The 12730-nt window shown below is 40.9% G+C and overlaps 1 protein-coding gene across 15 annotated transcripts in view; it reads right to left on the reverse strand.

Moving 5' to 3' along the window:
* Window positions 1-12730, reverse strand: part of LARP1B (La ribonucleoprotein 1B) — a 156657-nt gene that overhangs the window by 133877 nt on the left and 10050 nt on the right. For all 15 annotated transcript variants that reach the window (XM_050791526.1, XM_050791524.1, XM_050791523.1 and 12 more), the window contains exons 2-5: window positions 9477-9535; window positions 9000-9059; window positions 5417-5591; window positions 1951-2091 (exon numbers count right to left, since the gene is read on the reverse strand). In XM_050791526.1, the coding sequence (XP_050647483.1) occupies window positions 1951-2091; window positions 5417-5591; window positions 9000-9041 (358 nt within the window). In that variant the 5' untranslated portion in view covers window positions 9042-9059; window positions 9477-9535. The remainder of the gene's footprint in view (window positions 1-1950; window positions 2092-5416; window positions 5592-8999; window positions 9060-9476; window positions 9536-12730) is intronic.

Below are 12730 nucleotides of genomic sequence, written 5' to 3' on the forward strand. Positions count from 1 at the left end.
GGTGGGAGGATCACTTGAGCCCAAGAGTTCGAGACTGCAGTGAGCTATGACTGTCCCACTGCACTCCAGCCTGGGCAACAGAATGAGACCCCATCACATATTTAAAAAAAAAAAAAAAAAAAAAGAGGAAGCTAAAGCTTGTTTGAAAAGTCTAATGAGAAAATTATTATCTCCACAGTCTCAAAGCCTCTCTACACAAATTACATAGTAATTACAAAGGGAGAAAAGAGTATTTTTATAATTAAACAAAAAACTGAAGAAAATTAAAAAATTTTTAAAGTCTAGAGTACACTACCTAAACCAAGTTATCAAAGTTAATAATCAGTGTTGTGGTCGGTTGCAGTGGCTCAAGCCTATAATCCCAGCACTTTGGGATGTCGAGGTGGGTGGATCATTTGAGGTCAAGAGTTAGAGCCCAGGCCGGATGCGGTGGCTCAAGCCTGTAATCCCAGCACTTTGGGAGGCCAAGACGGGTGGATCACGAGGTCAGGAGATCGAGATCATCCTGGCTAACACGGTGAAACCCCGTCTCTACTAAAAAATACGAAAAACTACCCAGGCGATGTGGCGAGCGCCTGTAGTCCCAGCTACTCGGGAGGCTGAGGCAGGAGAATGGCCGGAACCCGGGCGGCAGAGCTTGCAGTGAGCCGAGATCGCGCCACTACACTCCAGCCCGGGCGACAGAGCGAGACTCCGTCTCAAAAAAAAAAAAAAAAAAAAAAAGAGTTAGAGCCCAGCCTGACCAATACGGTGAAACCCCATCTCTACTAAAAATAAAAAAATCGGCGGGGCGCAGTGGCTCTAGCCTGTAATCCCAGCACTTTGGGAGGCCGAGACAGGCGGATCACGAGGTCAGGAGATCAAGACCATCCTGGCTAACACGGTGAAACCCCGTTTCTATTAAAAAATACAAAAAACTAGCCGGGCGAGGTGGCGGGCGCCTGTAGTCCCAGCCACTCAGGAGGCTGAGGCAGGAGAATGGCTTAAACCCAGGAGGCAGAGCCTGCAGTGAGCTGAGATCTGGCCACTGCACTCCAGCCCAGGCGACAGAGCAAGACTCCGTCTCAAAAAAAAAAAATTAAAATTAAAAATTAAAATTAAAAAATTAGCCGAGTGTGGTGGCATGAGCCTGTAGTCCCAGCTACTTGGGAGGCTGAGACAGAAGAATTGCTTGAAACTGGGAGGCAGAGGTTGCAGTGAGCCCAGATCACATGCCACTGCACTCCAGCCTGGGCAACAGAATGAGACTCCATCTCAAACAAAAAACATAAATAATAATAATAATAACCAATATTGTAATCAAACTAACAATCAAATAAAGTTACAGGAGCAATCAAAATTAATATTAATCAATGTTGTAATCAAATAACCAAATAAAGTTACAGGGGTAATCAAAGTTAATATCTTCAATAATGGAACAAACCAAGGTCATACTGCCATGCAACTCACTAAGAAGAAAATATTATTGTTTTACCCAGTACTCCTGGCCAAAAATTCACAACCCCAATCCAATCACAAGGAAACATCAGAAAACCCAAAGTAAAGGATATCTACAATATAATTATCCTACAATCTTCAAAAAAATCAATGTCATGAAACATAAAAGCAAAAGAACTGTTACAGATTAATGGAGCCTAAAGAGAGAAAAAAAAAAATTAAATGAGTGATCCCAGAATGGATCCTTGGAGCAGGGGAGGGATCAACTATAAAGGACTTTATTGAGAAAAATCTGCCTGTGGACAATCACATTGTATTAATGTTAACTTTCATTGTTGTTAATTGCATTACGGTTATATTGTTCTTATGAAATATACTCTGAAGGTATTTAGGGTTAAAGGGACATGATGTCTTCAACTTATTCTCAAATGGTTTATACATGTGGTTACTAAAATAACAAGCATTAAGACTAAGTCTTTCCTTAGTCATTTTTGTCTTAGAATGGTAACTTACTTCGTGTATCATTTCTCCTATTGTTATGTGTTGGTTTATTTGCTTCAGGTTGACATCTTGAGCTGTTCCGGGATCCAGGTCTTTCTTGACTCTCTGATCTTACATCATCTAAGTGGAGTGGTACCCACTTGTGCTTATTAGCTTGAAGAAAACAAAATAAAATCATTTAAGGACAAATGCACAATTTTCACTAAACCCTTGCAATTTGAAAGCACTCTGAACTTTAATCAAGTAAGTGAAACACTGAATGTATATTTTAAGATTATTTGTAAAGAGGCCAGACACAGTGACTCATGCCTGTAATCCCAGCACTTTGGGAAGCCGAGGTGGGTGGATGACTTGAGGCCAAGAGTTCAAGAACAGCCTGACCAACATGGAGAAATCCTGTCTCTACTAAAAAGTACAAAAATTAGCCAGGTGTGGTGGCACACGACAGTAATCCCAGCTACTCAGGAGGCTGAGGCACAAGAATAGCTTGAGCCTGGGAAGCGGAGCTTGCAGTGAGCCAAGATCATGCCAAAAGGCCGGGCGTGGTGGCTCACACCTGTAATCCTAGCACTTTGGGAGGCCGAGGCGGGCAGATTACCTGAGGTCAGGAGTTCGAAACCAGCCTGGCCAACATGGTGAAACCCCATATCTACTAAAAATACAAAAATCAGCCGGGCATGGTGGCACATGCCTGTAGTCCCAGCAACTCGGGAAGCTGAGACAGGAGAATTCCTTGAACCTGGGAGGCAGAGGTTGCAGAGAGCCAAGATCGTGCCACTGCACGAGACAAGACTCTGTCTCTAAACAAACAAACAAAAAAGTACATATACATACTATTCTGTTTAGTACCTTATGCTTTAAAAAAAAAAATCAGTTTAATTTAAAATTCTTAGGCTTTAGAATGGGATATATCTGATAAAACACTGTAATGTATACTTTGGAAAGTTAGGCTTTAGGTTTGAAGCACTTTTAGCTCCAGATCACTGCCTAAAATATTAATTTACCCAGGATTTTTACTAATGAATGAGGTTTCTCAAAATATAAGAGGGAAAATGGATAAGTATAAAATTTGTTTAACTTGACAGAACTTTTTACAGCTATTATGCATCTTCCTAAGGACAAAAAACACAAGCAATTTAACTTTTCTTGATGACTAAATGACAATGTAACTATTTATGGTTATTCTATAGTGAAATTCTGAAGATCATCTATTCATGAATGCCATACCTCGGGTTTCAAAATGTTCAGTATTCTGCCCAATCTATATTTTCTACCAAAATAAAGACTCATGGGAATGAAAAAACTGCCAAGGTAATTTAAAAAGAAATATTAGTGTGTAACTACAATATTGATATCCTATAAATCCTGCAAACTATGGATCAAATGAGGAAAAGTGAATATAAATGCATCTAAAAAGGCTTTTAATCTTATACTATAAATTTATGTCAATGAGATTCCTTGACACAAAGAAGCCCTTCTTCTGAAGTCAAAAATCTGTACTCTAGATCAATTAATAGCTTGATTATATGAATGTTCTAACTACAAAACATCTGGGTTTTAGTGTTGACTGACCAGTTTTAATTGAAGCAATTAATAAAGACAAATTTTAGATCAGGATAACAAATCTGTCATCTGTATGGATTCTAGACAGTCAAGAACACTACTTATGTATGTAGGAAGCAGGAAATAGTTAAGTGACGAAGTAGTTAAGAAATGGGGAGGCCAGGCATGGTGGCGCACACTTCTAATCCCGGCACTTTGGGAGGTTGAGGCAGGTGGATCACTTGAGCCCAGGAGTTCAAGACCAGCCTGGCCAACATCGGGAAACCTTGTCTCTACAAAAAAATACAAAAATTAGCCAGGCGTGGTGGCACATGCCTTTAGTCCCAGCTACTCAGGAGGCTGAAGTGGGAGGAACACTTGAGCCCAGGTCATCGAGGCTGCAGTGGGCCATGAGCATGCCACTGAACTCCAGCCTGGGTGACACAGCAAGACCCTGTCTCAAAATTTTAAAAACATTTTTAAATTTAAAACTTAAAAAAAAGAAATAGGGATAAATTTTTCTAACAACCACTTGTTTGTCTTCTTGTCACTGTTTTTGAGCAATCAGCCTTTATTCATGGTATCAAGTAACCATCATGCTTATCCTGAACTAAGGATTAGTTATTTATTAAAAAAACAAACTATTTGGCCAGGCACAGTGGCTCACGCCTGTAATCCTAACACTTTGGGAAGCCGAGGCAGGTGGATTGCCTGAGGAGTTCGAGGCCAGCCTGGGCAACACAGTGAAACCCTGTCTCTACTAAAATACAGAAAGTTAGCTGGGTGTGGCAGCATGTGCCTGTAATCCCAGCTACTCAGGAGGCTGAGGCAGAAGAATTGCTAGAACCCGGGGGGAGGAGCTTGCAGTGAGCTGAGATCCGGCCACTGCACTCCCGCCTGGGTGACAGAGCGAGACTCCATCTCAAAAAAAAAAAAAATAGAATCCTAACTCCAAGGCCCTGTACACCATGGACCTTGCCTATCTATGTCTCCTGCTACTCTCCCAGAAAATCACTTTGCTTCAGTCACCGACAACTTAACAGTTTAAAGCCCTTTTCTGCCTAGAAGCGCGTGAAGACACTTTGACCAAGACTCCGACCACTGAATGAGTATATGCTTTTACAAAGCAGGTAAATCATAAACTGTCCTTAGACACATGAAAAGTTCAGAGAAGAAAATGGGAAAGGACATGAAGACAATATTTTTATTCCTTCAAAGTGTAATTTTGACAGGGGAATGCTATGAGGGAAAAGGCTGACTAAAAATTTTTTTTTTTTTTTGAGACAGTGTCTTGCACTGTCGCCCAGGCTGGATTGCAATGGCGCAACCTTGGCTCACTGCAACCTCCACCTCCTGGGTTCAAGCAATTCTCCTGCCTCAGCCTCCCGAGTAGCTGGGACTACAAGCGTGCACCACCGTGTTCGGCTAATTTTTTTTGTATTTTTAATGGAGACAGGGTTTCACCATGTTGGCCAGGCTGGTCTCAAACTCCTGATCTCAAGTGATCCGCCTGCCTCGGCCTCCCAGAGTGCTAGGATTACAGGTGTGAGCCACTGCACCTGGCCTATTCTCACTTTTGTCTTAGGAAAAAAATGTATTTAATTTTCACAGTACTCCCTAAATATAGGGAGCAGTTCCAATGCAGATGTAAAAGAACAATAATTGTCACACAACTTTCCAAGAATGTATCTACAACTGTACCTCTAAGTGGAACTCCATTCCATTTTCTTGCATAGAATACAAGTTACATACAAAAAGGAAAGTCTAACAGTTCAGAAATGTTACAAAAGCAAATGAGTTACCACTGCAGATTGTTTATCCTGAAGAAATACAAACTATACATTTTTGACTATCAGAGATAAGTTAATGAAATACAATTCCTCATTACAACTTTCTTCAAAAACTAAAATCAAAATAAAGATATGGACAAACTGACCTCTCTTTCGTTGATTACTTGACTGAGCCTCATCCTCACTGACATTTTCACCGGGACCATTTAACTTTGTTTCCCGATTTTCTTTGCTCTCACTGTTATTTCTCTTTTCAACCTTCTCTTCTTTTTCTTTTCTATTTTGTGGCTTTTTATTTCCTTGGCTGAGGACGCTCTGAAACTGCAAAAAGGTTTTCAGAATGAAATGATTTCCATTAACATTTTCACTAACACACCCAAAAATTTGTGGTAATATACCTAACTTAAAAATGCAAAACAAATGACAAAAACTGTTATCAAAAGCAAAAAATTACTTCTCAAAAGACAGTTAAAAGTAAAGCTGCAGACTAGGAGAAAGTATTTGTTAAGTATTTGACAAAGAACTTTTATCTAAAATACAGAATGAACTTTCAAAACTCAGTAACAAGAAATCAATTCCACTTTTTTTTGGTGGGGGGGAAGGAGTCTCACTCTGTTGCCCAGGCTGGAGTGCAGTGGCACGATCTCGGCTCACTGCAGCCTCCACCACCTGGGTTCAAGCAATTCTCCTGCTTCAGCCTCCCTAGTAGCTGGTATTACAGGCACATGTCACCACACCTGGCTAGTTTTGTTTTTTTTTTTAAGTAGAGACAGGGTTTCGCCCTGTTGGTCAGGCTGGTCTCAAACTCCTGACCCCAATGATTCACCCTCCTCAGCCTCCCAAAGTGCTGCAATTACAGGCATGAGCCACTGCACCCAGCCTTCCATTTTTTTAAATAGGCAGATTGATCAGATACTTCATCAAAAAGATATACCGATGGCAAATCTATGAAAAGATTATTGCATTCATTCGTCAGAAAAATGTAAATTAAAACTGCAATGGGAGACCACTCCACATTTATTAGAATGGCTAAAATATTTTTGAAACTTGACTAAACTATGGGCGAGTAAAGATGGGTGCGGTGGCTCACACCTGTAATCCCAGCACTTTGGGAAGCCCAGGCAGGTAGATTAGTTGAGCTCAGGAATTTGAGACCAGACTGGGCACATGGCAAAACCCCATTTCTACAGAAATACAAAAAACTTAGCCAGGCATGGTGGTGCATGCCTATAGTCCCAGCTACTTATGGGGCTGAGGTGGGGGATCACAAGGCTACAGTGAGCTGAGATCATGCCAATGCACTCCAGCCTGGGTGATAAAGTGAGACCGGGTCTCACAAAAAAAAAAAAGAGAGAGGGAGTGAAAATGTGGAGTAACTGGAATTCACGTACACTGCTGATAGAAGTGCAAATTCGGCAATTTCTTAAAAAGCTAAAACAGGTAGCTACTCTATGATCCAGCCTAGTGACATACCCAAGAAAAAATGAAAAATTTTCTACACAAACGTTCATATAGCAGTTTTATCTGTATCAACCAAAACCCAAAATTAATCCAAATGTCCATTAACAATAGGTGAATGGACAAACTGTGTTACATCCATACTACTCAGCAAGAAAAAGGAATGAACCGGCCGGGCGCGGTGGCTCAAGCCTGTAATCCCAGCACTTTGGGAGGCCGAGACGGGCGGATCACAAGGTCAGGAGATCGAGACCATCCTGGCTAACACGGCGAAACCCCGTCTCTACTAAAAACACAAAAAATTAGCCGGGCGAGGTGGCGGCGCCTGTGGTCCCAGCTACCCGGGAGGCTGAGGCAGGAGAATGGCGGGAACCCGGGAGGCGGAGCTTGCAGTGAGCTGAGATCTGGCCACTGCACTCCAGCCTGGGCGACAGAGCGAGACTCCGTCTCAAAAAAAAAAAAAAAAAGAAAAAGGAATGAACCGCTGACACACAAGTAAAATCTCAAAATAATCATGCTGAGTAGAAGCCAGGAAAAAAAAAGAAAAAAGAGTACCTACTGAATGCTTCCATATATACAAAATTCTAGAAAATGCAAATCTCGCATATAAGGTTACCTCTTAAGAATACAACCAGAGGAGGCCAGGCACGGTGGCTCACGCCTGTAATCCCAGCACTTTGGGAGGCCAAGGTGGGTGGATCACCTGCGGTCAGAAGTTGGAGACCAACATGGTGAAACCCAGTCTCTACTAAAAATACAAAAATTAGCCGGATGTGGTGGTGCGTGCCTGTAATACCAGCTACTCAGGAGGCTGAGGCAGGAGAATCACTTAAACCAGGGAGGCAGAGGTTGCAGTGAGCTGAAATCCCACCACTGCACTCCAGCCTGGGCAACAGAGCAAGACTCCGTCTCAAAAAAAGAATACAATCAGATGAGGGAAATGTGATGAATTAAACTAGGTTATCTGAAAAGTGGGTAAACTATCAAAAGGATAGCTGCCATGTTTTCAGCACCTCTTTATCAATGTATGTGATTTTATACAAATATAAAAATTTGATTACAATTTATAATATGTCTTCATTATTAAAGAAATAATAGGCGAGGCATGGTGGCTAACGCCTATAATCCCAGCACCTTGGGAGGCTGAGGCGAGCCAATTGCTTGAGCTCAGGAGTTCGATATCAGCCTGGACAACATGGCCAAACCCCCATCTCTACAAAAAGTCTAAAACCTGCCAGTGTGGTGGCGCACACCTGTAGTCCCAGCTACTTGGGAGGCAAAGGTGGAGGATCACCTGAGCCTGGGAGGCCAAGGCTGCAGTGAGCTGTGATCACATCACTGCACTCCAGCCTGGGTAATGGAATGAGACCCTGTCTCAAACAAACAAACAAAAAAAAGAAAGAAAGAAATAATAGGTTAGGTTAAGCTTACCATGAGTAAAGCTTAAGACAAGTTCATTACTAATGTTACTGGCAGCATCAAAGAATAACTGCAAATTAAAGTAACAAAATGTAATCTTCTTGATGAATCAAGTTTTTAAGTCTGTTCCTCAGCCAGGTTCGTAGCTCATACTATAATCTCAACACTTTGGGAGGCTGAGGCAGGAGGATCACTTGAGCTCAGGAGTTGGAGACCAGCAAAATCCCGTCTCTATGAAAAATACAAAAATTAGCTGTGCACAGTGGTGCGTGCCTGTAGTCCCAGCTACTCTGGAGGTCAAGGTAGGAAGATCACCTGAGCCTAGGAGTTTGAGGCTACAATGAGCTGTGATCACACTACTGTACTCCAGCCTGGTGACAGAGCAAGACCCTGTCTTAAACAAATAAAAAAGGCCGGGCGCGGTGGCTCAAGCCTGTAATCCCAGCACTTTGGGAGGCCGAGATGGGCGGATCATGAGGTCAGGAGATCGAGACCTTCCTGGCTAACACAGTGAAACCCCGTCTCTACTAAAAATAATACAAAAAACTAGCCGGGCGAGGTGGCGGGCGCCTGTAGTCCCAGCTACTCGGGAGGCTGAGGCAGGAGAATGGCATGAACCCGGGAGGCGGAGCTTGCAGTGAGCCCAGAACGCGCCACTGCACTCCAGCCTGGGCGACAGAGCGAGACTCCGTCTCAAAAAAAAAAAAAAAAAAAAAATAAAAAAATAAAAAAAATAAAAAAAATCTGTCCCCCAGTATGACAATTCTTTACATTTTAAGTAAAATAAAATTCTGCATGTTGAAATGGATATATTTTCCTTTCTTTAAAGAAAAACTTTAAAATAATACTCACTCCAGTGTTCACTAATTCACTTGGTGTTGGCCAATTCTCCATATCGCTGAAATCACTAGCCTAAGAAGTAACAAATAAGAGTTAGGTCTGCAAATTAGTTTTAGAAATTTTAAGCAGAAAAAAACATTTTCTAAAAGTGAAAGAAGTTTTAATAATCATTTACATTCAGTTATATGCAGGCATCTGCCAAATTAATCTAAAAGTTTCTGCAAACAATAGAACATTTGCAATAAGAATGGCTTAATCTTATGATAAAACTTTCACCACTATTTAATGACATTAACTAAATTGAGTTATACACGATAGCAAAGGCATATATAGAGATTTGGATAAAGGTTATGATTCTCCATAATATTAACTTTAATCTAATACCAACAGTACAATTAGAAGAAAAATACACTTACAATAACCTAAGAGTTCTTAGCCTCAATTTTCAAAAATCAGTACAGTTAAGAACTATTTCCTATGAAAACATACCTTGTTGTATTTCTTTGTCTTGAGTTTTCCTGCTTTTATAATTTTGAGGGAACCGAACTCTGAAGAAAATATATAGAATTGTTTTTACAACTACTTCATTCAATAAATTTAACAAAATAACTATTATGGCAATTTCAGTAAATCAGTATAATCATAATTTCCAACAAAATCCAAAGTTCTAAGACTCAAATTCCTAGCAAAAAATCAACTCCATTTGACACATAGATTCAAGGTGGTCTTCAGTCTCCAAATCAAGAAGAAAGAAGTATTAACAGCGTGTTACACTGAACGAACAGAACAATCCTTTCATTAATAGAATATAGGCTAGGCCTGGTGGCTCACACCTGTAATCCCAGCACTTTGGGAGGCCAAAGCGGGCGGATCACTGGAGGTCAAGAGTTTGAGACCAGCCTGGCCAACATGGTGAAACCCCATCTCTACTAAAAATAGAAAAATTAGCCAGGTGTGGTGGCATATGCCCATAGTCCCAGCTACTCAGAAGGGTGAAGCAGGAGAATCGCTTGAACCCGGGAGGTGGATGGTGCAGTGAGCCGAGATCCAACCACTGCACTCCAGCTGGGGTGACAGAGCTAGATTCTGTCCAAAAAAAAAAAAGAATATAACAGGAGAAAATTACAAATAAAACTTTTTTTTTTGAGACAGAGTCTCTTATTTCTCTCATGCTGTTGGTAAGAGTATGAGGTAGTATTTCTTTCTTTTCTTTTTTTTTTTTTTTTTTTTTTTTGAGACAGAGTCTTCTCACTCTGTCACCCAGGCTGGAGTGCAGTGGCACAGTCTTGGCTCACTGCAACCTCCCCTTCCTGGGTTCAAGCCCTTCTCCTGCCTCAGCCTCCCAAGCAGCTGGGGTTACAGGCGCCTGCCAGCACGCCTGGCTAACTTTTTTGGATTTTTAGGAGAGACAGGGTTTCACCATGTTAGCCAGGCTGGTCTCAAACTCCTGACCTCAAGTAATCCGCCCACCTTGGCCTCCCAAAGTGCAGGGATTACAGGCATGAGCCACGGCGCCCAGCCAAGGTAGTATATCTTTCAAGGGTAATCTGTCATCTAAAATGTATATATCCTTTTAATAAAAGAATTCCATTTTCAGGAAATTATCTGGGAATCAAGAAAAGGTATAAAGATGTCTATATAGGATGTTCAGTGCAACTTTGTTGATAATCCTATTTAGCCTCTACGTATTAATACACAAAATACTATATAACTTTTAGAAATCAGACAAAGCTGTATATGTATTGACATGGAAAGAAGTCCACCAGGTTTTAAATATAATTTTACATACACAGGCCAGGCTCAGTGGCTCACGCCTGTAATCCCAACAGTTTTGGGAGGCCAAGGCAGGCAGATCTCTTGAGGCCAGAAGTTCAAGACCAGCCTGGTCAAAATGAGTGAGACTCTGATACAAAAAAAAAAAAAAAAAAAAAATATATATATACATACATATTACAGGTAAAAGAAGTCTAAGAAAGGAAATTTTTCATTTTCTCATTGTTTTAACATGGAGGAAATCACACTGCATGTCATTAGAGAACACCTAAGACTGAAATAGCAAGCCAATTTAGGAAATTGTTTTAAATTAAAAATTTTTTCACATTAAAAAATATGTATATCTTTTTTTTTTTTTTTTTTTTTTTTGAGACAGAGTCTTATTCTGTCACCCAGGCTGGAGTATAGTGGTGCAATCTTGGCTCACTGCAACCTCTGCCTCCCAGGTTCAAGCGATTCTCCTGCCTCAGCCTCCTGAGTAGCTGGGACGATAGGCATATGCCACCACGCCCGACTAATCTTTCATATTTTTAGTAGAGATGGGGCTTCACTGTGTTAGCCAGGATAATCTGGATCTCTGATCTTGTGATCTGCCTGCCTCAGCCTCCCAAAGTGCTGGGATTACAGGCGTGAGCCACCGCACCCGGCCTAAAACATGTATATTCATACAGATGAAATCTGTTTTTTGTTTCTAAGTAAGAAACAAGCCAGGCACAGGGGCTGTGCCTGGAGGCTGAGGCATGAGAATCGCTTGAACCCAGGAGGCAGAGGTTGCAGTGAGCCAAGATCGTGCCACTGCACTCCAGCCTGAGGAAGAGCGCGAGACTCCATCTCAAAAAAATAAATAAACAAAATAAAAACAAATAAATAATAAAATGTTATTTTTAAATCCTGGGACCTACAAGGAAATAACTATAAACAGATAAGGAAAACAATATACTTTTAAGGGCTAGGATACTTTAAACAAAAGCTACAACATAACAGAGCCTATTTCACTCAGTTTAATTCTTATGACCATAACCTTTTGGCAAAATTTTAACTAAGAAAATGCACTGATGATATCAATATTTCACATTTTATCATATTTAAGGGCAAATGTAGTAAAAATTAGTGCTTTTAAAAATGTTAAAGAAGGCCCGGGCGCAGTGGCTCACACCTGTACTTCCAGCACTTTAGGAGGCCAAGGCAGGCGGATCACCTGAGGTCAGGAGTTCAAGACCAGCCTGGCCAACATGGTGAAATCCCGTCTCTAGTAAAAATATAAAAACTAGCCGGGCGTGGTGGTGGACGCCTGTAATCCCTGCTACTCGGGAGGCTGAGGCAGGAGAATTGCTTGAACCCAGGAGACGGAGGTTGCAGTGAGCTGACACAGTGACACTGCACTCCAGACTCGGTGAAACAGTGAGACTCTGTCTCAAAAAAAAAAAAAATGTGAAAGAAGACAATTCTCAAATTCTAATAGTGGGAGTATCAATTTGTACAGTTACTTTAAAAAGCAACTTGTAAAGGCCAGCACGGTGGCTCACGCCTGTAATCCTAGCACAAATAAAAAATAAAAAAAAAAATTTAAAAATTTTAAAAATAAATAAATAAAAAGCAACTTGTAAACTAAAAAAAAATGCTCTATAACCTAACAATTCTACTTCTCAGCATCTACCCTAGAGAAAGGCACACATGGATATAAGATGTATAAAAATGTTCGGTTTCCTCATCTAAATACAAAAATGAAAAAAAATCAAGATGATCAATAGGTAAATATCTAAATTAACTATGTCAGCTATATTTAGGACCATTCCTTAGCTTTTTTTTTTTTTTTTTTTAATTGAGATGGGGTTTCACTATGTTGCCCAGGCTGGTCTCAAATTCCTGGCCTCAAACCCTGGTCACCTTGGTCTCCCAAAGTGTTAGGATTACAGGTGTGAGCCACCACAGCCGGCCATCCTCAGCCTTTTTTTTTTTTTTTTTTTGAG

This window comes from Macaca thibetana, chromosome 5 (assembly GCF_024542745.1).
Source record: "Macaca thibetana thibetana isolate TM-01 chromosome 5, ASM2454274v1, whole genome shotgun sequence".
Lineage (NCBI taxonomy): Eukaryota > Metazoa > Chordata > Mammalia > Primates > Cercopithecidae > Macaca > Macaca thibetana.